Here is a 21,923-nt window from a genome sequence, read left to right as displayed (position 1 = left end):
TCAGTGTGCCATCATACTTGAGCCAACTTTGTCATCACTTTGATGTCACTTTTTACTTTTTATACTGTAAAACTGAAATGTTGTCCTTCCCTGAAAAAGTTAGTGAGTTTCAAGTGTTCAAGAAAGCAAACATTAACCCCCAGTCTCCCCTGTTATTTAAACTGTCCAACTATGTTCAAGTTAATTTTAATATAACAGTTACATAACTCCATGTAAAATGTAGGTGGCTTCTAGCATTTTTTCCCATTTTATTTATCTTCCTTTCCACCAGATGCCTTTGTTCTGTCATTAGTGTATGATTTTTTTTAACCTCCACACCGGCAATAGCTGTGGCTGGAGACATGTTTTTTTTCCAGGCTGTCCCTCACCGTCTTTTAAATGCAATATCTAAAGAAGGCCTTGAGGGAATTTCTTCAGATTTGGCACAAACATTCACTGGGACTCAAGAATGAACTGATCAGAAAATGGTGGTCGAAGGTCAAAGGTCAAGGTCACTGTGACCTCACAAAACATGTTTTGCCATAATTCAAGAATCCACACAGTATTTATGACAGAATTTTTCACAAATAGGATAAAATTATAAAGTGATTACATTTTATATTTAAAAGGTCAAGGGTCAACTGCACTTGCCATAATGGTCTACAAAAAACACTTCATGGCCATTATTCAGTGTCATAACTCAGGAACAGATGAGGAGATGTTTGGTTAGGTACTGAATTTGTGACACTAATCTTGGGTGCCTACTTTGCTGATTGTATAGATTTTCTCTGCTGCCGGTGGGAAGATGTTTGTGAAGCATCCATGTTTTCACAGACATGGATGTAAACTGTAACTGCAACTTGAGTGATGCACAGAGGCAAACAACCGCATGGTGGTAATTCTAGTTTGTCTCTGTACTGTGTAATCATGGCCTGGAGTCAATACAAATATGACCCTGTATTTTCACTCTCGAGACCCACAGTGCATGGGCTGGATCCAATACAGATAACTGCTGTATAAAATAAGTAACCAAGATGTTAGTTTGGCATCACTTTTATGCAGCCTAATTCATGCTTTGCCCTTGCTCTCAAAGTATTCTCTCAGTCTGTGTAAGAAAAACAACACAGTGTCTTCAGGAGAGGATATTTACTTGTGTTGGGCTCACTTTTTGACTCATCTAATCTGCTGTGATGTTTTTATCTTTCATTCCTTGTTCATTATGTCTGCCTCTTTATCTTCCATCACTCTTGTAGAAATGTGACCTTCCACTACCGCAGAAGCAGCGTAGCATACTTCGGAGGCATGTGTTCTATCAGCCGAGGAGTCGGAGTCAATGAGGTCAGATTTGCTGTCAAACACTGAGTGTCAGTCCGTATCACAGAGAGTTGCAGCAGGTGAATAATCCCCACTCTCTGCTGTGTCCGCAGTACGGCACCACCTGGTCCATGTCAGCATCTCTGTCCCAGAGCCTGGCACAGAACCTGGGCATACAGTGGGACCCGGCATCCAAGAGAAGTATACATGAAACACACATTGTTATCTCTCAGAGAGTATAAGTGGATTTAAAGAGGGCAAAAAGGCAAAATCTCAATGTTCAGATCGCTCAAATCACAAAAAAACATATATGTCCACTTATCTCCATTGTATCTCGCCATGCAAATGGTTTTACTTTTATTGTAAGACATTTTGTATCTGTCAAATGAATGTGATGTAATTTTCTGGGGTTTTGAGATACAGTGCTCTGAGACTTCACCTTTTCTTTTCTAATATTTTTAACATTTGGTAGAAAAAAAGTTCTCAGTAAAACTCTCCACAGAGAAGTCCATGGTTCAACCATATTAAAAGAATACCTCACCCACAAAATGACCATCTTTATATCAGTTAATCACACACTGTTACATTGAATTTGTGAATAATCTTTGTTTTTCTTGTATGCTTCAGTATTGAACAAAGAATAAAAAGACTGAGAACATTCTTGATTAATTGAAGTCATAGGGGACCATGTACTGAGCATATGACTTGATAAGTGAGACTTGGATTATACTGGACGAGTTTGGGGGAGTTTGTAAACAGATATTTTGATATAGTGTTGCTGTTTTTAAATGTGGTCCACTATGACTCCATCACGATCAAAATTTTCTCAATAAATTTAAAGCTATACCATGCAAGATTGTCAATTACTGTTTGTTAATGCGCTTGCCAGGAAAAGGGACAGTGTTTCGCCTCACTATATTAGCATTTTTTGGCATTCCTGTTACTTACGGTCTGTCACCTGGTTGCAACTTTTTATTAAGCCTCAACTTCATCTGAGTGCTGTGGAAGTGCTTGCACATAAATATCCTGAACACTGACAATTAGAAGAAAATCAGAAAATACAGGGAGAGTGCTGAGTCTCTGTAGACAAATACAAATACAATGTAAATTGTCATTTTGTGGGTGAAGTATTTATTTAATCTGAGACATAGAAGTTAACAAAGGATGTTTCTTTTGAATTTTTTGCTTTGAGCATCAGAAATTCCATTAGCCTCCACTGCACTGTCATGACAGATTAAATCATTAACTTCAGCAAATAAACCAAAACTACTGGCATGGTCAGGTACCTCTAGGCATAAGTAGGATAAGATGTTGTTATGTGTTTTGGGTCTTAATAATATTTCAAAAGCCTGAATCAAAGAATGTAATTTTATCCGCAATCTACATCTTAAAAAAGTAGGGTTGTCTTGGATTTGAGGTTCAGACACTTACATGTCTTAATCATTTAAAGCAGCAGATGGCGCCTAAAAAACAAAAACATGTCTTTTGACTGGACCAAACTGTCATTTGTCAACTCTCATCTATGAAGTCCAGAAGTGACAGATGGAGAGATGAACTGATTGTCTTGGAGAAACATGGTCAGGCTCGAGACGGATGATTTGTGCCATTAGTTTGAGGATCACAGTGCTTAATGAGCCAAAGTCAGAGCTGAACAGCTGGCATGTTTGAAGCTCAGCCATCACAGAGATTCTTTTTATGGTCCCGAAACTGGACAAGCTTGACAGTAGATTGTGATTATGTTGGTGAAAAATGAAATTATTCAAGTGAAAGCTAATGAAATCAGGTTTAAATCCAGTAATTAATGCTAATTCTCCTTGAAATGATAAATAAATAAATGATCAAATTCCCAGTAAATTACCGGGATAACTTTTAAGGCACTGCTGGCAATTTTCACACACTTGGGGACATTTCTGTCTTGCACTTTTTTGCACATGCCATAGCAATGCTAGACTATATGAGGCAAGAGGACAGTCCAGCAGATGGCAGTAATTCAACACTTTTGATTTAACCGCTATAAAACCCAACAGAAGAAGGAGATGGGACAAGGCCAGATGTAAAATTTTTAGTCTGGTGATAGTGTTCTCTTATTTTATTTAATATTCAACAAGTATGTGAGCAACAGTGGCATCAATCATAAGCTGTAAACATGTTGCTGATTGAAATACGTCATCAGTGGAGTCTTGTGATTTGTTCACCTGCACCATGTAAAAGCGCCCTTTATCAGATTGACTTAAACCTTCACATGCTCTTACCTGAAATGTCACTGCTTTCTATTCACAACACAGCCAAACCAGAATTTTTCCTGAAATGTTACTAGGTTTTGTCGTGAGTAACTGGCGGTACAGATTTTCCTGAATGTCAATCTCTGCTCCCATTCACACATGACTCCATTCAGGAAATGTTACTGAATATTTCAGGGATGGACTGCATGTGTGAAAGGTGCTTATTACATTCTGTTTTATGTTTATTCTGGTCTCTCACGGTTTGTTTCTGTGGTTTTTCTGCCCTCTCTTCCCTGTTTGCAGAGGAATGCGGTTGTGTTGACTCGTGGACTGGCTGCATAATGGAGGACACTGGGTAATGTCCAAAATACCTCTGAAACACACACACACACACACACACACACACACACACAGGTTATTGTTTGCCTTTTCATGCTTTTATTATAGTGCAGTTACAGAATGACAGGAGAGGAGGAGAGAGAATGGGGAACACAGGCAGCAAGGGGCCACAAGCCAGAATTGAACATGGGCCGCTGTTAAGGATTCAGCCTACATGGGGCAGACGCTCTTGTCACTGAGCTAGAGGCCGCCCCAATGTTCTGTTCTGACCTAGGCTTGGGTGGTAATTAATATTTCATACTTTCATACCTTCCTGAAATTTCGCAGGGGTGCACGGTGTATGACAATATATGTGTACAGGGGTATAGATATACGGCACTAACCCCACCCCATCCCATCCCGAAGGCGAGTGTGCTATTTCCTTTCAGCTTTTCTCACTAAAAAACAACACAATTGAAACCCACAAAATGTTAAGAAAAGTAATATTCTCACACCCATTTTCCTTATTAACTGAGAAATATAACTGTACGCCTTTTGAATTCAACTTTCTCTCTGTCACAGAAGACTAATGAGGCTTAATTGCCTTGTTAACTCATCATAAAAACACACTTCATTCAAACTGGACAGAAACAAAATAAAAGACACCCAAACCGTCTTGGTTTCTCTTGCTAGTAAATTATTTAGTAAGTCCACTGTTCCAACAATTACCAGCTCCAGTTTGGTTGAAATGAATGCTTAACTCACCAAGTTAAAAAACATGCCATGAGTCCTCATAGTCTCTCTCTGCCACTGCTGGCCACCGGCTTTTTACAGTCCTGTAACTTATTCTTCACCACAAAGTGTCGCGATTTCTTTCAGCTCAGCTGCCTGTTCCACCAGTAGAGACCAGAGACAGAGCTCTGGTGGTGCGTGCTGTGCACTACATACAATAAGTTAAATAGAGGAGTGCCTGAGTTTATGACGGCATTTAAAAACATACCTCAGAATTTCTAAATACCCTAGTATACAGTAATATCATTATACCGCCCAAGCCTATTTTGATCTGACTGATATTTCAGAATCTCTGCCTGGTGTCGACCCTTTTGCTCAGCAGTATTGCACAATTTTTTTTACACAAACTCAAATAAAAAGGTGTCATCAACCAAACATGGCACCAGGCAGTGTTTTAATCAATGTGTCCATCCTCACTGGTCAGCAATCACCTGGTATTCTCTCTGTTTAGGGTCCAACACCCACGCAGATTCTCCAAATGCAGCATCTCAGACTACAAGGAGTTCCTCCTGAAAGGTGGAGGCTCCTGTCTGTTTAACAGGCCAACCAAGGTGAGACGCTCACAACTCTGCCCCCCAGTTGTCATGAATCACACACCTCTGCTCCATCCTTTACACTCTCCTGTCTCCTTCTGTTAGCTGTTTGAGTTAACAGATTGCGGTAATGGATTTGTGGAGGTGGGAGAAGAATGCGACTGCGGAGCGAGAGCGGTGAGTTTCTTCTAGTTGAGAATGTCAGGTATGTTTCTTGTCGCCTGTTTGTTCAGGTGTATGATGCTCTTTTCCCTTGTTATTTTTTTAGGAGTGCTATAAGGAATGCTGCAAGAAGTGTTCCCTCGCCAATGGGGCGCACTGCAGTGATGGCCCGTGCTGCAATAACACATGTCTGGTATGAGTTTTATCTTTCCCAAAGATGACCTGTTATGCTCATTTTCACTTTCATACTAGGACATATTAACATGGTTTGATGGTCAAAAACACTTTATTTTCTTCAAACTGTCTGCGCTGGAACACCTGTATTCACTCTCTGTCTGAAACTCTCTGTTTCAGTCCCTGTCTCTTTAAGCCCCCGTCCCGTAAAAAATCCCAGTCTGCTCTTACTGGTTAACATTTTCAGGTCCTCCACATTGCAGATGGCGATTGACTGAAACAGAGAATAGAGTGAAAAATCCCCAATGAAAGCTTCTAGACACAACTGCATGTGTTCCAGCAGGAATACGTTTTGAAATCAGGGAGAAATATACAACATCAACGACCCAGAATACGAGTTTCCCTGAGCAGTGCACTTACAGCCAGTGATTGACTGTTTTGGAGAATAAAAGTTTGAATGTGAAAAATCCCCAATTAAGGTTCTAAACACAACTGGACATGCTTCAGCAGTTATAAGAACCAAACTTTAGTAGAAATAAACGACATTGGCAAATTAACAGAAAGTAGCATGCAGCTTTATGTAGCAACATAGGATATGTAATGTAAACACTTGCAAAGCGTGCCTGGAGCAAATGACCAGAAAAAACCCATACAGTATGCAGCACAGTCGGAAGCCTCACAGTTTACCTCATTATTTTAAAACTTTGGTCGTGTTTAAGATGAATATCCGTCATTGTTATATTAAATTTAATACCAAAAAATGGAAAAGCATAACAGGTCCCCTGTAAAGCAACTTTTATTTTGTCGATTTTGCTTCCCTTGCAGACAAAAGCAATAGTGTTTCCAAGAACCAAGACTGCATTTCTCATGAGCATGCATTTATTTTCGAAGCAATTGAAAGAAAGATGCGTTCTCTTTCACAAATCAAATAGACATATTACATGCCTATCAATGAGGAAGAGGGACAATTCAGAATCAGTTTTGAGGGCTTTCAGATAACACAGTTCTCTCCATCTGTTGACTTATCAGCCAAGGTTGACTCGTGTTTTTGCCGTGCTCTACCAATGTTCCTCTGTGCTCTTTTTATTCATGTTATGTTTTTGGCCATAACCACATAATGTAACTTTAAAAAATAAGATTCTCTACAGAAAAATCCCCTTCTGCCTCCTTTTAACTGGTTATCGTGCTATTCGCTGGGAAAATAAAGACACTCTTGCAGTCTTTGTGCTGTAAATAATTTCATCTGATTTTCTGGGAAACATTAAGAAAAACTATACAGAAATGACCAGTCTTCTCATGATGGTTTCATTTGCTCATGTAGGTCTTATAGAGACATCTGTGTTAAACTGAGACAGTTTCACAACCATTTAATAACTTCTTGTAACTGCTTTAAAGTTTTGCAGCACTAAATATTTATTTATACATTTGACGTTTATCTTTTCTCCTTTTCTTGCCAGTTTTATCCACGAGGTTACAGTTGCCGCTATGCTGTGAACGACTGTGATATCTCAGAGACATGCTCTGGGGACTCTGGACAGGTGTTCTTGAGTTGCATTGTTACATTCTGGTTTCAAACTATTCATTGTTTGCATGTTGAAGATAATGTGCACAGTGAGGAAGAAGAAGTCTTTTGTTTGTGACTGTTTGCAGTGCCCTCCCAATCTTCATAAACAAGATGGTTACCTCTGCCAGGTAAACCAGGTATGCATATTAGAAGAAGGAGAAGTCGTACTTGAGGATAGTAGTTTGGGAGCAGCTGATGAGAGTAAATTTACTGTGTTATTCTCTCTCCGTCTGAAGGGCCGCTGCTATAACGGAGAGTGCAAGACCAGAGAAAACCAGTGTAAATACATCTGGGGGTCAAGTAAGATTAATATTCTTTGGCTCACATTAGCTCGTATTAGCGAAGTTTCAGAGTATCATCGTGCAGAGATACTGAATGAGAAGAGACTTGTGTAGTCGGTGCTGTGCAGTTTACCCCTCCTCTCTCTCCCTCAGAGGCCGGAGGTTCAGAGAAGTTCTGCTATGAGAAGCTGAACACGGAGGGCACAGAAAAGGGTAACTGTGGAAAGGATGGAGACAAGTGGATCCAGTGTAGCAAACAGTGAGTTTCAAAGGAAGAAAAATTAAATTACCCACGGTATTTCCTCAGTACATGTCAGCATGTCAGTGCTTTCTGTTTCTCTTAAGTATTTTTATTGATGGAGATGTAGCTACAAATACAGTCTTCACAAGTTATAGATATCTAGTGTTTTATATTTTCAAGAAAAACAGAAAAAACTGATGAAAAAATATCATGTCTCCGTCGCACCAGACTGACATCGATTTAGTTTGATATGGAAGAGCACTAAACTATAAAAATTCATGAAATACATGAAAAAGTCAGCCAGCCAGCCAAAATTGCAAGGCAAAGGTAAAGTTGAATAATACACAGATGCAGCATAGTTTGTGTAAAGTTAGAGATCTATGGATCTAAGACTGGGTAAATCTAGCCTGGATATACTTAAATAAATTTGATGTAAAACCTGAATGAGTGCCAAGAAAGTACATGTTGAAGAGGAGTTAACCTGTTTTAATACTAGTTAAAACACCAATCTAGTTCCCACCATCTAGTTCCCTCTTCCAGTGTGATTTAATTTCTGGGTTAAATATTTTTTTCTAAGTTTAAGAGATGCTTTCTCTGTCTGCACAGAGACAGAGCTTTGTTTTTTCCTAAAAATTACTGACAAGGATGGAGAGTCATGATATTTTGAAGTCAATCAACAGAGGGCACATTTTTGCAGGAACTTTTATCATCTTTTAAGAACTAGATACCGCACCCAAGGATGGCAGGTGTTCATTTTAATGAAAGTTGTCAGCCATTTTTTTTCTCTGTGTTTAAGTGTTATAATAACACTTAATTGTATGGTCCTCTCCGTATCACTGCCTCGTTCACTGAAATTTCAAGCTCAGACCATAGACATGTGGCTGGAGCTTTCTTATCAACAGTTTATTTGCAGTAGTGTGTTTTGGCAGCAGAGCTCTTTAAATGCATTTAAATGCTTTAAATGCATGTTTAAATCCAGGGTCATTTCTGAACATAAGGATGCTTTCCACAACTGAAAGCAAATTTAATGGCTGACTATGATGAGACTATTGAGTCAAGTCAACCGAAAGCAGTTATTTAAAGCTGAATGTTAAGATCGGTTTTAAGAGAAGTGATAGATTGAAAAACAAGTGAAAATATGAATAAAATTGGAGGACTGGTGCCTGTACAGACTTCTCTCTCTTGTGTTTTTCAGTGATGTGTTCTGTGGTTACCTTCTGTGTTCCAACATCGGCCGCACCCCACGCATCGGCTTGATGAAAGGAGATATTACCCCAGCCTCCTTTAACCATCAAGGCAGACTGGTAGATTGCAGGTAAAAACATACCATCATCTGTGGTCCAGTTCTCACACTCGTGGTTTAATCTTCCTTGCATGAGTCACCATCCCCTCATTATTTCTCCCCCTCTTCTTCCCTCCACTCTCTCCTCAAAGTGGTGGCCATGTCCTCTTGGATGATGAGACTGATTTAGGCTACGTGGAGGATGGGACTCCCTGTGGGCCGTCAATGATGTGCCTTGACCGCAAGTGTCTGCCCATCCAGTCACTCAACATGAGCACCTGCCCCAGTGGACCTAATGGACAGGTGTGCTCTGCCCATGGGGTGAGTCCTCCTGTAAACTAACCCATAATTTACACGTTGCTCTTTGTGGTCCAGCAAAGCTTATTAGCATTTCTAATACAGACATCTGTTAGGTAGGCTGTGCATTAAATGATAAACAGGTGTGCTGTGAAATGATTTAACTAGATCTGGAAATGTGTCTTAATCTTTATCAACCTTTTACAGTTTATTATGTTTCTATGTGGAAGTCTTAAAGTTATACTATGCAGGAAGTGTTGGCTACTCTTTATGAACAGTACCACCAGCAACACTGGAATTCAGTCCCAGTTGTGTCTGCTTGGCGTTTGGCCTTGCTATATTTACTTTGTTTTTGGAACTTTGCAATTTTCGTAGCTTCGTTTTGGATGCGTACTGCTCATAGACTGTTTTAATAATGGACGTAGCTACTGTGACATCACTCATTGGTTTGTGGACTGCCTTTTAAAGCATCGAATTCAGCATGTCAGCAGTTGCTGTCTTGTTTTTTTTGAAGCCAGAAGTGACCATATTTAGACGAGAGGTTGGAGCTATGGAGGAGCGAGGGCTGTATCTGACTCACAGACTACAGCGACGACTTGCAGGCCACCTCTCACTCAAGCAGCCCTGCCCTAAATATATGTAACATTAAGCTCTTTAATAAAATGTAAATGGAATAGTTATATAAAAATTGACCCCTCCATACAGTTGTCATGAATGTTGAAAAAAGCTATAGAGAGCAAAATCTTTTTTGTACTAGGCTGTAAACCTGTTTATTTCTGCTGTAAAGTTAGGCATTTTAACATGGGGGTCTACGGGGATTTCAGCCTCAAGTGGCAGAAGTAGAGGGAGGAATTGCAGTTTTTGACACTTCCACATTGGTTTAATTTTTCAGCTTCGGAGGTTGCTGCTTGATACTGCTTATGGGTCAGTTGCTACCTTTTTTTTTTAAATAGTGCAATGCGTGTGTAGTTTGGTTGTCAGTGAATAAATGCTACAACTCCTCAAGACCCAAGGAAAGCTCCAGTGCAAATCCTGACATCTGCTGATTACAGTGAAGGAGGTAAGTCCCAAAGTTATTGTTCGCATCATGATAAAAACTGACCAGGCTCACTTAAGGTGGACTATTAAGGTGGACCAGCTATTCTCACTGTTGTCACTCCTGTTACTCCAGATAATGGAGAAATGTCTGGTTGCTGAGGGTCTTCTAAGTTATTATTGATTGTGTTAATTTGTTATGTAAATGTTTTTAAAAATTGTATTAATCTATATTTATATATCTAAATGCACTATAAACCGATAGGAGGTATTATATTTAACTTTATGTTCAAATAGGCCTTTGCATTAAATAAGCCACTATTTTACGTCGTTAACCGTGCTTCATTTTGAAAAAAAGTGTCCATTCAGGCACTGTTTAGGCACTAGTACTATTTTTTAAGTATCGTTATGGCATAAATGATGTTTGAGAGGTATTACTTCGGTATGAGTGTATACATTATTTTTAAGAAAATGTTGTATAGCATACCTTCATCTGTGAATGAACAAAAACTAACCCAGTGTGTCAGCATCTTTTATTTACAGCCTCTTCATTCCCCTCATCTCCTTGTCTACATCTGTCTCATCTGTACAGGTGTGCAACAATGAAGCCACATGCACCTGCGACACCACCTGGGCGGGGACAGACTGTAGCATGCCCGACCCACCTAAAGAGCCTGAGGCCACTCAGGACGAAGGACCCAAGGGTCGGTTTCCTCCTCTTTTAACCTCTGGCATCTGATAGAATGAACAACACACGCATTTATGTGCACTGATTAAATATAGCCACGCTGACTTTTGTACTGTATACGTTGTTCTGCAAAACAGCAATGTCATTCTCAGTCACACTGTTAGATCTGAGTCAGCACAGTTTCACAGGTGTACAGGGGATGTAGAGAATTTCCATGTAAAAAGGCGACCAGAGGAGGGTATAAAAGTAGTGTTACATTTGTTTAGTTGCAGATGATGAAAAAATACGTGATACTATGACCACAAGTGGGGGGGTTAAAGGGGGAGGAAAGCGTCACAGAGGGAACCGTGTCACTTCATCCATGACTCTGAGGCAGAAGCCTGCTGTTTGTTTTTGACAGGGTGGTAATAATGCTCCTTTTCCCTCTGCACAGTGAGCGTGGCCACTAACAGGCTGATAGGGGCAGTAGCAGGGACCATTCTGGCCCTGGGGGTGATTTTTGGAGGCACAGGGTGGGGAATAGAGTAAGCATCTTTAACCCTTTCACAGCTCTTCCTCTCATAGTGGTGCCTCAGTGTGCGGGCGGTCTCGTGAGCCGGCCTGAGCCCGTGTGTGCGTCCCGGTGGCTTTGTGTTTTCTTGTGTGTTGGTGATGACCATATAATTGTCATGTGATTGGATGTTTTCAGTGTCGTGTGATTGATTGATGGATTCCCCCTCCTCCTCCTCCTCTTCCTCCTCCTCTTCTTCCTCCTCTCCTGCCACTTCCCGTTGTTCCCCCATTATTATAAGCCTCTTTCTTCATCCTACTCCCTTTACTTCCTCCTTTTCTTCCTCTTATTCTTAGTCATTATGTGGTTGCTCCTGTGATCCTCTCCTTTCTGGGGCATGTGGGGCATTTAGATGGAAAACAGTCCTGAGAAGTGTCCAGTTTAGTGACCTGGCTTGTCAGTCAGTGGTAGGCTGTGTGGTGACTGGGACCCCTAAAAACATTTTCTACTGCTCATACTGCAGGCCACATGTACACATCACCTCTTCTGTTTGATTAAACCTTTATAGTGGTGGATACCCAGAGTCTTCTGCACAACCTTAACCGACAAACCACTGATAATATCTCAACTGACACCAGATAAAAAAAAAATCCCATTATCTTCATGTTACACACTAAAGGGGGCATGCAAATTCTCCGACTCAGTCATTTACTGTTATAGTATACTTCTGGTTATGTTTTCTGTTCCATGTGAAATCGTCATTGTATAGTTACATGTTATTTATACAGTAAGTGAGTATAGAAACTCATGTCTTTTTCCCCATAACCCTTTACAGGTCCTAGTGCCACCAATCTAATAATAGGCTCCATCGCCGGAGCCATCCTTGTGGCAGCCATAGTGCTGGGGGGGACTGGATGGGGCTTTAAGTAAGCAACACGCCGCATGCCTCTCCTGCTGTAACTCTAGCATCCCTGCTGCTTCTAGACACCAGGGTTTGAGCTCCTGCTACAGAGTGTGGACTCCGGGGTGGAGGAAAAACGTGCATGTGTGAACTGCTCAGCTTTGTGTAGTTTGATAGAGGGGGATTTGGACAAAGGGGTCGTCTGATTTGTAGCAGAACCTCAAACTGATTGGACGGGCAGAGCTCAATGCTTGACATGCATGTTCTGTTCTGATAACAGAGAGGAAAGTATACTTTTAATAACTAGATCATTTTATTAAAAAAAAACTTGTGTGTGCTTTTATTGATAAGTTGAAATTCTAAAATCCAAAGATAGGCCTGTACGATATCTCTGTGTAGCAAGGAAATGTACTTTATTGTACAATAGATTAATAATCTACCGCTAATTAGCCTGCTGTCTTGAGCAACAGGGGTGTTACACATCTTAATCTAAATAGGCTTAAGCGTTAACTGAGTAATACAATCCTGCAGCCACCAAAGCATGCCAGGTATCAAAGCATCATTGTTGTCACCAAAACAAAAAAAGAAAGAAAGAAAACACAATAAGAAACATGTCTGCATGTTGACTTTTTTTTTTTTAATTTGGAGGAGGTCAGTTCATTGCACAAAGGCTGAGCCAAACCCAGTTGTGTGATTTGGTCCAGGGTTGTCTCATCGCCTCCATGATCTTTTTCTCAGTCCGTTACTGTTTGAGGGCGAGACTTTAAATGGAGTGGTGAGACAGCGACACAGAGAGAGAGAGAGCGAGACAGACAGAAGCCAGGACCCTTTTTGTTGGCCGCAGCCTTTGTGCCATGGCTCACCTAAGATGGCCAGGCTCCGCCCTAGAGCAGAGCAGGACTCTCGGACCCCGCCCACACCAGCTGCCATTGCTGCCTGCTTCACAGACCTGGTACAGACACGGCGCATTGCACTGCATGAACCACGCACAGCAATAGTGCCAACTTCAACTGGCCTACTATTGGAACAGGTGCATGACAGAGTGATAGAAGCCCCACAACAAGCCACAGTACGGGGAGGTTATGCATCACTCCTGTTGTCGTATTTGTTGTTGTTCCACCGTTGTGGTAGTAGTTATTGTTGCTGCTGCTGCTGCTGCTGTGGTTGTTGTTTCAGTGGTTGTCTCCTCTTTTCCCTGCTCTATAGAGTATAATTTATGTTAGCTCTTTCCTCCCAGATGGTTATGTTTTGAGTGGAACTAATGTCTTTCCCATCAGTACTGGTAATGAGACATGTCTCCTACACTTCCTCACCTTGTTAACTGATGTTGCACGCACAAGCAGGTCAGTCTGAAGGAGGACAGCAGAGGACATTCATATTCACAGACCTTTAAAATTCAGTTAATCGCTAGTTTGAAATTCGATTTGATTGCTCTTTTGTCAAAGATTTCATTTTGGTCTTGGTTATGTGATACTCGGTGTCACAAAAGCAAAAGAAAATACGAAAAACTTGAAGGGACAGTTCACTTCAAAATCAATATACATAAATTAAATATATGTAAAAGAAAATACATATAAAATACTTTTTTTTTCTTTTTCCATCAGTCTAGATTGTTTTGGTGTGAGTAACCAAGTATTCGAGATTTCAGCCGTAGAGATGTCTGCCTTCCCTCCAATATAATGGAACTAGATGGCACTTGTTGTGCTCAAAGTGCCAAAAAATACATTTAAAAAAAAAATTACCATACTGTCAGTCATAAGTTGGGATGTAGAGGTTTGTGAATATAAATACCTCAGACTGCCTCTTCGTGGCCAAACTGGCTCAACATGGACCAGCCTCTCCTCACTTCACTGTCTTCAGCATTTTGATCCTGAAGAGCATTTTTATTTCCTGCCCTTGGATATAACAATGGTTAAAGACTTGTTTATTGCATATTAATGAGTCTGTTGTCGTAAACTGAAGAGATGAGTGCGGTTGCTTGTCCAGGTTGCACCAGCTGTGTTACAGATTGAGTATTGCACACTCTAACTCCTGTTTCTTGTCTCCACGTAAGAAATGTGAAGAAACGGCGATACGACCCCAATGCCACAGCCATTTAACCTAAGGAGAGATGGCAATCACAGACGGACTCCTCCAAGGCTTCCTTAGTTGGCTACCTGAGAGCTGGACTGCACTTATTGCTGCTGATCTTTGGCATTAGATTTACTTGAAAAAGACATAGTGGACATTTTAACAAATTCCATCGTAGTGACTTTAGAAAATGCAGCCTTTTCAACTCCACTTCACCCATGTAACAAACCCCACACTCCGATCTCTAGAGTGACAGAGCTCCTCTTCCATCCTTTAGTGCCAGTGCACAGGCGTTCAGGCGGAATCCACACCACTCTTTCACCTGGCATGATTATCCGCACAAAAATGTGCTGCTTGCTGGCCCCCTGGCATGAAGAGCCCTCTCTCTGCAGGACTCTGCATGGCTACGAAAGCTACAAATATACCGCAAAAAAAAAACATACAAAGAGAAAAAAAAAACTTATCTTATGCAGGAGATAACCTCGTTAAAAACCAAACCCAGCGGAGAGCCGGTTAAAGCTCCTATAGTTCATGTTTTAGGTGCTGTAGATGATTAAGGAGGCTGCATGTGAGGACCCATTAGGGCAGTGCAGACCACATAGTGAATGCACACACACAAAATTGTACATAAATAAGGAGTTCAGGTTTGGAATTAACAGCATATTTTACAAGGACATCAATTGCTTTCATTTTTTATCTCAGCATGTTGTATAGCGGGTGTTTTTGGCAATGTTATATAAAAAAAGGGGGGGAGCCAAAATTGTAATTGCACGCTCCTGCGATTGGAGGATTCAGCGGACAGAGCAGCCGTGGTGGTCGAAGAGAAGCATGTCAGTTCTAGAAGGATTCAGACTAATAACACGTCAGATTAATGTCACAAGATCCAACCCCGTCCCCCTTCTTTCCTCCCCGAAGTATCTCAAAAGCCAAAGAATCAATCACCTGAACATATGGATGTTGTTGCACACAGAGCACTTTGCCCCTCTGTCTGCAGCCAGTGGTGCCTCTCCTACTGCTGAGGGCATGAAGTCTGTCCGTGCAGGCGCTCACCTGTCCAGCCAGGTCTCACATAACAGTCCTCATCAACACCCACTATACCGGCTTAACCTTTTGCTCTCATAAACTCTTAGAAATCAAGTTCAGCTCTACTGGTAACGCTGCATGCAATCACTATAGTGGGCTTATAATTCTATATGGGAGTCCCCAGAATCCGCAAGAAAAATATGCTACAAAAGATAGGTGCATGTCAACAACAAAAAACATTTAACTTTTATTTACTATGCAAAGAGAGATATTGCACAAACGTATGGGTAATAATGATATCAATGTAAACATGGAATTTACAAAAAACCTTCTGCTAATCAGCTAACCTTTTGTATTTGGCCACTCCGATGTCTCGTTTCACTTCGCTTCAACATACTCAAACTATGAATGGACGAATAATAAAAAAAAAAAAAGGATGAATTAATATTTCCAATGAAAAGCGAGAGAGCACCCTTTTACATTTGTGGAACTGAAAATCATTTTTGTGTGTTTTTCATCCAGTCTGATATTTTTAATCTCACACATGCACACACACATACACACACACAAAAACACACTGTATGGTGCCTGTACATATCGAGGCCTGAACAGTTTCCTTGTGCAGGGCTATTATTTCTAGTCCAGCTGATAGTTGGTGTGTTCCAGGTGCTGCCATAGCACTGGCATCGTTGTAATCCTCCATGTTACTCATCATCTAGTGTCCCTCTCTCACTGCATCATGTACAGTTGGACCGATGAATAAACTACTGACAAATTTTAACTGAGCATGTTAGTGTTTTTCCCTCCAAAATCAGCACTGAAATGATCTTATTTAGGATCTCTAGTATGTGAGAGAATGTGACTGATAAATTTAAGACCGCAACTGAGTGAAGCTGACTGTATGATCTTAACTATATACTTAACAAAATTAGACTTCACAAGCCATATATATGACAAGGAGCAAAGCTTGAAATCCGATCGCAATCCTCCCCATTCCCACTAGCCCCAAAGAACCGCCGTAACATTGTCAATATGACCGATAATCTTAACTTTATGAATTAGTGTAGAAAACACTTATTTGACCCTGCATACTTCACATTGTTAATGGTCTTAGTGCTGAATGAGTCCTAAAACCCAGAAATGATTTAGCATCCCAGTTCCCTCGTCTCATGGTCAACAGATTTTTTGAATGAGTTTTTTGTCAGATGCCAATCTGATCTGTGGTTAACACAAGTTTAAGAGACTTTCACGTTTTGTTGTATGACAAAATATGTAAGTAAATACCCCATAGTGAACTTTGAAGCTTTAATGTGTCTTAAAAAAGACAGTTATTATTAAGTGGCTCATTGAAAAAGAGAACCTCATAACGCCAAACATGGCTTTACAGACTCATTATGGCAAGATTAAGTCGTGTGTAGTTTGTTTATAGGCTGACATTAGCTTTTTACTTCTGGTGACTACATTTAAGCTTCAAAAACCCTAAAAGTGGTGTTCTTATGTGTAGATTATCTTGCCCAACAAACCACATTTGTTTGTCACAGAGCTTACTTTCTGCAATGATCCAAAATCCAATGGAAAAATCCCATAGACAGTTTGAAGAGGGAAACAGGATATAGCTAACTTCCCTGTTGACCTACTACAAAACGTCATCCCAGGGGCATTATTACTCAGGGTATCAGTATTATTTTCACAGAAAAGACTAGTCGTTTCTTAAAACACAGAAAAATTTATAAACAAATTTCTAGGTATTAGCTGGGTCCTGCAGAGACAACTGTACTGCTTTAGGAAATTATTTGACATTTTGTGAATTTTTTTTATTGTCTTTCTTGCCAAGACTGATATGACAATACATCAACCTTATATTTGTCAGTTGATTATGAAGCTACAGCAATGCTTGTCTTAGTTTAGCTTAGATTAGACTACTTCAATTTAGCATAGGCCAGCCTAGTTTTTTCTTAACTTAGTTTAGCCTAGATGACGATAGAAAGTCACTGCACCCAGCCAACAGTTTTGTATTTCTCCACTTTGGTTTAATATTTACACAACATAAAGTGTTAGATGTTTAGTTTTAGAGGTGCTAGTTGGCAGATTTTTTTTTTTTTCATGGACAGAGCCAGGCTAGCTGTTTCCTGTCTTTGCTCGAAGCTAATGTCTGTGACGTTAGCTGCATGTGTGGACACATTGAGTGGCATTAATCTTGACCTGTAACCCTGACAGACAGTAAATAAGAGATTTCCAAAAATGTCAAACTATCCAGTTAACTTAGTAAAACTACAGGATGTTTTGCTTTCACAGGATTAAAGCTAAGGGATATGATTTTTAAAGCTAAATGATTAACTATATGGCTATCCGGTGAAAGCCACCAGCACTTGACAACTAGACAGTCATTGCTTTACTCTTTGAAAAATCAAAACAATATAGCCTATTCATATAGCCTAAACTAGAAATGTATCAACTTACATTAATTCACTTTTTCAGTGACTATATTGCATATTGTAGTGTCTTTGCATCCTCGACAGTAGGCCTACCATTAGGCTGCTCTACAAGGACCTATGTGTTTGCAGTTTTTGGTGATTGTGGGGTACTAAATTATTTTTTTCTCAAGCGTGGCTTTCTAAATTTGTTAACAGAGATCACACTGTATCTTTTCCATAAGGCATGAAGGATTTAAGCCTGCTCTTACAGTTAAACTTGTTGATATATGTTGATGGACCTTAAATTTATTTAACATTTGAAATGGGGGAGTTAAAGTTAAAGATCTTTTGCTCTGTTAAACCAAAAACAATTATGGCAACATGTTACTTTGATTATAACTGACTTTTATTCACACAACATAGCATTATTCAAAAGTAGAAATCATGTGTACTTTTTTCACAGAATGATTTCAAAAAGTTGTCCAATGCACATAAATCACAAATACAAACATTTATTACATTTTTTAATAAAATGAAAGATTAAAGATAAAAGAACAAGTTGCAGATGCAAGTAGTCAACACATCATCTGCTTTTCCTGTCTAGTATGATATAAGTTAGAAAGAGCACACAGTTTTTTGCATTTATGTTTGACATTTAACATCATGACAGTTTGTCACTGACTCATATAGAACAAGATCTTTCCAGGATGATAATCATAACCATTATATATGATGATCCATGAATGAAATACAACTCCTGCATCACGTTAAAGGGGAAAAATCACATGCATAGTCACAAGAATGTAACCCTTTAAAGTCCTCACTAAAGAAAAGCAGTGCAAAAAAAACCCTTTTTTTTCATTTCCTTGGGACTAAAATAACACACACACACATACACACACACACAAATATATATGCATGTATTTATGTGTGTATATATATATATATATATATATATATATATATATTCTATTTTTTTTATTTCCAATGAAATAATTTCCAATTTTCTTGAAAGCTTTGGCAAAAAAGAAAAGGCAAAAAGGGTGGGTTTTTTTTATTTTCTTGGTATTGAAATAACAAAAATGAATCTATCTATCTGTCTGTCTATATATAGTCAAAATATATGGCAGTTCATGGTAATGGTAATGGGAAAACAACAACAACAACAAAAACTATGCAGGCTTACTGTTGACCATGGAATTAGTATTATTGCTAACTAGAACTAACTTCTTTCGGGAGGTGAACTAAAAAGTCAGACTATTTAAAAACACAGTCACATCTAGTGGATTGTTTTGACATACCATACCTTAACTAAATGGTAGAGATGGCTCATTCAGTTTGAGTTAAGTTCAAAACATTTATTATTATGATATAGTGCCTCAAAATATACTCATATGGTTAAAAAAAGATTATAAATGCATATAACTAAACAAATAAGTATTAAATAAAAAGAAAAGACAATTTAATGTCAAATCAGTTTAAATTGAGGTTAAAAATGTTCATTTTTGCATTTAAATGACAACTTGGTTTCAAATCCTAAATATATGAGCAACAATCAAAGGTAAAGTACAGCCACAAAACATATAAGTAGCCATTATTTTAGAGTTTGATTAGAAGCTGTCATCAGATATTAATTTAAATATTTAGATTTTGATTAAAAGTTTAGTGTAAAAACTATCACATATAAAAATGCAGAGGTTTGTAGATGTAGATCGTACAATTCCAAAGGTGTACTCAAAGTACACCAGCTGGGGTACAAGTACTGTTGGTTGGGAACCACTGATCTGTATGACTGGGATCAGTCGATGTGTGGAAAAAATGTCCTGTCTCAGAAATGCTATTCCTTCATAGTAGATGCTCACTTAACAATTGTTTTTTTCCCAGTGATAATAATAATGTGTGCCTTCCAGCCACTCTTCCAGTCTGGAAGCATCCTAACATCACATTTTGTGTTTCAATATGAATATGAAAATGGTTTTTGTTTAAAAGTTATAATTTAGGCCTTGCAGCGGAAATTGTCATAAAGTCTGCTTCTTTGCATCATCATAAGAATGAATGAGTGAGTAAGAAACCCTTCCAGTACATTTAGTGATGGCCTCTCACTGAGAAAGTAATTACATCTGAGATCAGGATGCATGTGACATTTCAGTAAAAGCATAGAAATGTAACTTGTGCACCACTCTCTGTTCATGACTGAGTTTGTTTTTACAGGAAGCAGACCCCTCCCCCAAGTTTCTTAGGTCAGTTTGCTTATATTTTTTGCTTTTAGTCTTGGACTAAAAACTTGCATCTTGCATATACATTTAGCACAATATGCCATACACGATTTGATTGTCTTAATGCAAAGGAATCAAGCATAATCTGTTTGCTACCTCGTGCTGCAGAAGCTATATATCAGCTTCAGTTTAACTCTGGAGAGATTTTTGCACAGAACAAGGATAGTAGATTTTGTCCCCCATATCAGAGGTGTAGGGATGGACCTCTTAACAGCCAGTATGGCGTGGAGGATTAATTACTGCAAAAATTAGTTCCCAATATACATACATGTAGAGCAGAAACAAATAGTAATTTAATCGAGAAATCAGTTGACTGAATGACTAAAATTGTTATAACAATATTTTAATGTTTAAAGACATTTTTAAGCAGAAATGTCAAATATTTGCATACCCCAACTTATCAAATGTTATGATTTGATGTTCTTCCTTTTCTTACGTTAAAGTCATTCGATTATCTTCAAGTTTAACATTGTTGACTAAACTAGCTTCACGGCCACTGTGCACCAGTCAATTGTCTCCTCTTCTAGTTATGACGTTGAGTAATGGTCAGAAATACCTTTTTGCAGAACATTAGGATATCACAGTGAAGTTGACCTTTGACATTTTGGAAATTACATGTCATCATATCATCACTAAATTCTAATCAGTTCATCCTTGAGCCCAAGTGGACATTTGTGCCAAATTTAAAGTGTTCTTCATTTTGCATATTCACAAGAATGAGACCAGTGAAGTCACAGTGACCTTGACATTTGACCTATGACCACGAAAATCTAATCAGTTCATCCTTAAGTTCAAGTGGACGTTTGTGCCACATTTATAGAAATTTTCTCAAGGCGTTCTTGAGATATCGCGTGAAGAAGAACAAGAATGAGACAGTAAGGCCACAGTGACCTTTGACCACGAAAATCCAATCACTTCATGGTTGAGTCCAAGTGAACAATTGTGCCAAATTGAAAAAAATCTCTCAAGGTTTTCTTGAGATACTGTGTTCATGAGAATGAGACTGATGCAAGGTCAGAATGACCTTTAACCACCAAAGTCTAATCAGTTCATCTGTGAGCCCTGGGGAACATTTGTGCCAAATTTGAAATTTTACCTCAAGATGTTTTTGATATATCACATTTGTGAGAGTGAGACAAAGTCACAGTGACCTTGACATTTGACCTATGACCACCAAAGTCTAATCAGTTCATCTGTGAGCCCTGGTGAACATTTGTGCCAAATTTGAACTTTGACCTCAAGATGTTTATGATATGTCACGTTTGCGAGAATGAGACAGACAAAGTCACAGTGACCACTGATCTATGACCACCAAAATCTAATCAGTTTATCCTTGAGTGGATGTTTGTGTCAAATTTGAAGAAATCCCCTCATGTATGCAGGAATGCGAGGGACGGGTGGATGGTCAACAGACAACCCGAAAATGTTCAATTAATTGTGAATATAAAAATCAAATTAGAATCTTACACTGAAGTAGGTTTTATTTCAACATTTGGGGCAGGGGAAGATATGAAAGAGGGGGTTTGGGGGTCCTCCACTAGAACATTCTGGGGTTTTTCTTTTATGCACCAATTTGTGGCTTTTTATGCATCAGTTTACAGGGTAGGGTTAGGGTTAGGGTTAGGGTTATTTTGACAAAATATCTTACATTTTTGTCAAAATAAAACTCCTCTGCAATTTTAATGTTTTTATTAAGGGAGATAAATGCATATGTCCTAAATATTAAGGGGAACATGTTCTCTGTGCCCTCCCTCCAACCCCACTCTTAGTTTACACCTTTGCATTTCTCATTTAATTACAATAATTTGTAAACATGTCAAAGAGAAATTCAGCAGTTACTTTTCCCCAAAATTCACAGGAAATTAAT

The 21,923-nt window shown here is 39.2% G+C and overlaps 1 protein-coding gene across 2 annotated transcripts in view; it reads left to right on the top strand.

Moving 5' to 3' along the window:
- The window catches only part of LOC121948902 (disintegrin and metalloproteinase domain-containing protein 23), a 31,389-nt gene extending 15,492 nt beyond the window's left edge, over positions 1 to 15,897 (top strand). Inside the window, exons 12-26 of one of the 2 annotated variants that reach the window (XM_042494437.1) lie at positions 1,233 to 1,317; positions 1,407 to 1,494; positions 3,819 to 3,870; positions 5,077 to 5,176; positions 5,264 to 5,335; positions 5,427 to 5,513; positions 6,952 to 7,032; positions 7,145 to 7,195; positions 7,295 to 7,358; positions 7,493 to 7,598; positions 8,776 to 8,895; positions 9,015 to 9,183; positions 10,787 to 10,898; positions 12,208 to 12,298; positions 14,327 to 15,897. In XM_042494437.1, the coding sequence (XP_042350371.1) occupies positions 1,233 to 1,317; positions 1,407 to 1,494; positions 3,819 to 3,870; positions 5,077 to 5,176; positions 5,264 to 5,335; positions 5,427 to 5,513; positions 6,952 to 7,032; positions 7,145 to 7,195; positions 7,295 to 7,358; positions 7,493 to 7,598; positions 8,776 to 8,895; positions 9,015 to 9,183; positions 10,787 to 10,898; positions 12,208 to 12,298; positions 14,327 to 14,372 (1,324 nt within the window). In that variant the 3' untranslated portion in view covers positions 14,373 to 15,897. The remainder of the gene's footprint in view (positions 1 to 1,232; positions 1,318 to 1,406; positions 1,495 to 3,818; positions 3,871 to 5,076; positions 5,177 to 5,263; positions 5,336 to 5,426; positions 5,514 to 6,951; positions 7,033 to 7,144; positions 7,196 to 7,294; positions 7,359 to 7,492; positions 7,599 to 8,775; positions 8,896 to 9,014; positions 9,184 to 10,786; positions 10,899 to 12,207; positions 12,299 to 14,326) is intronic. The other variant, XM_042494438.1, reaches the window with a different exon arrangement.
- Positions 15,898 to 21,923: the final 6,026 nt, after the last annotated feature.

The sequence above is a fragment of the Plectropomus leopardus genome, chromosome 10, assembly GCF_008729295.1.
Source record: "Plectropomus leopardus isolate mb chromosome 10, YSFRI_Pleo_2.0, whole genome shotgun sequence".
Lineage (NCBI taxonomy): Eukaryota > Metazoa > Chordata > Actinopteri > Perciformes > Serranidae > Plectropomus > Plectropomus leopardus.
Note: the sequence above shows the minus strand (reverse complement) of the source record. Positions and strands in the feature narration are given on the sequence as shown.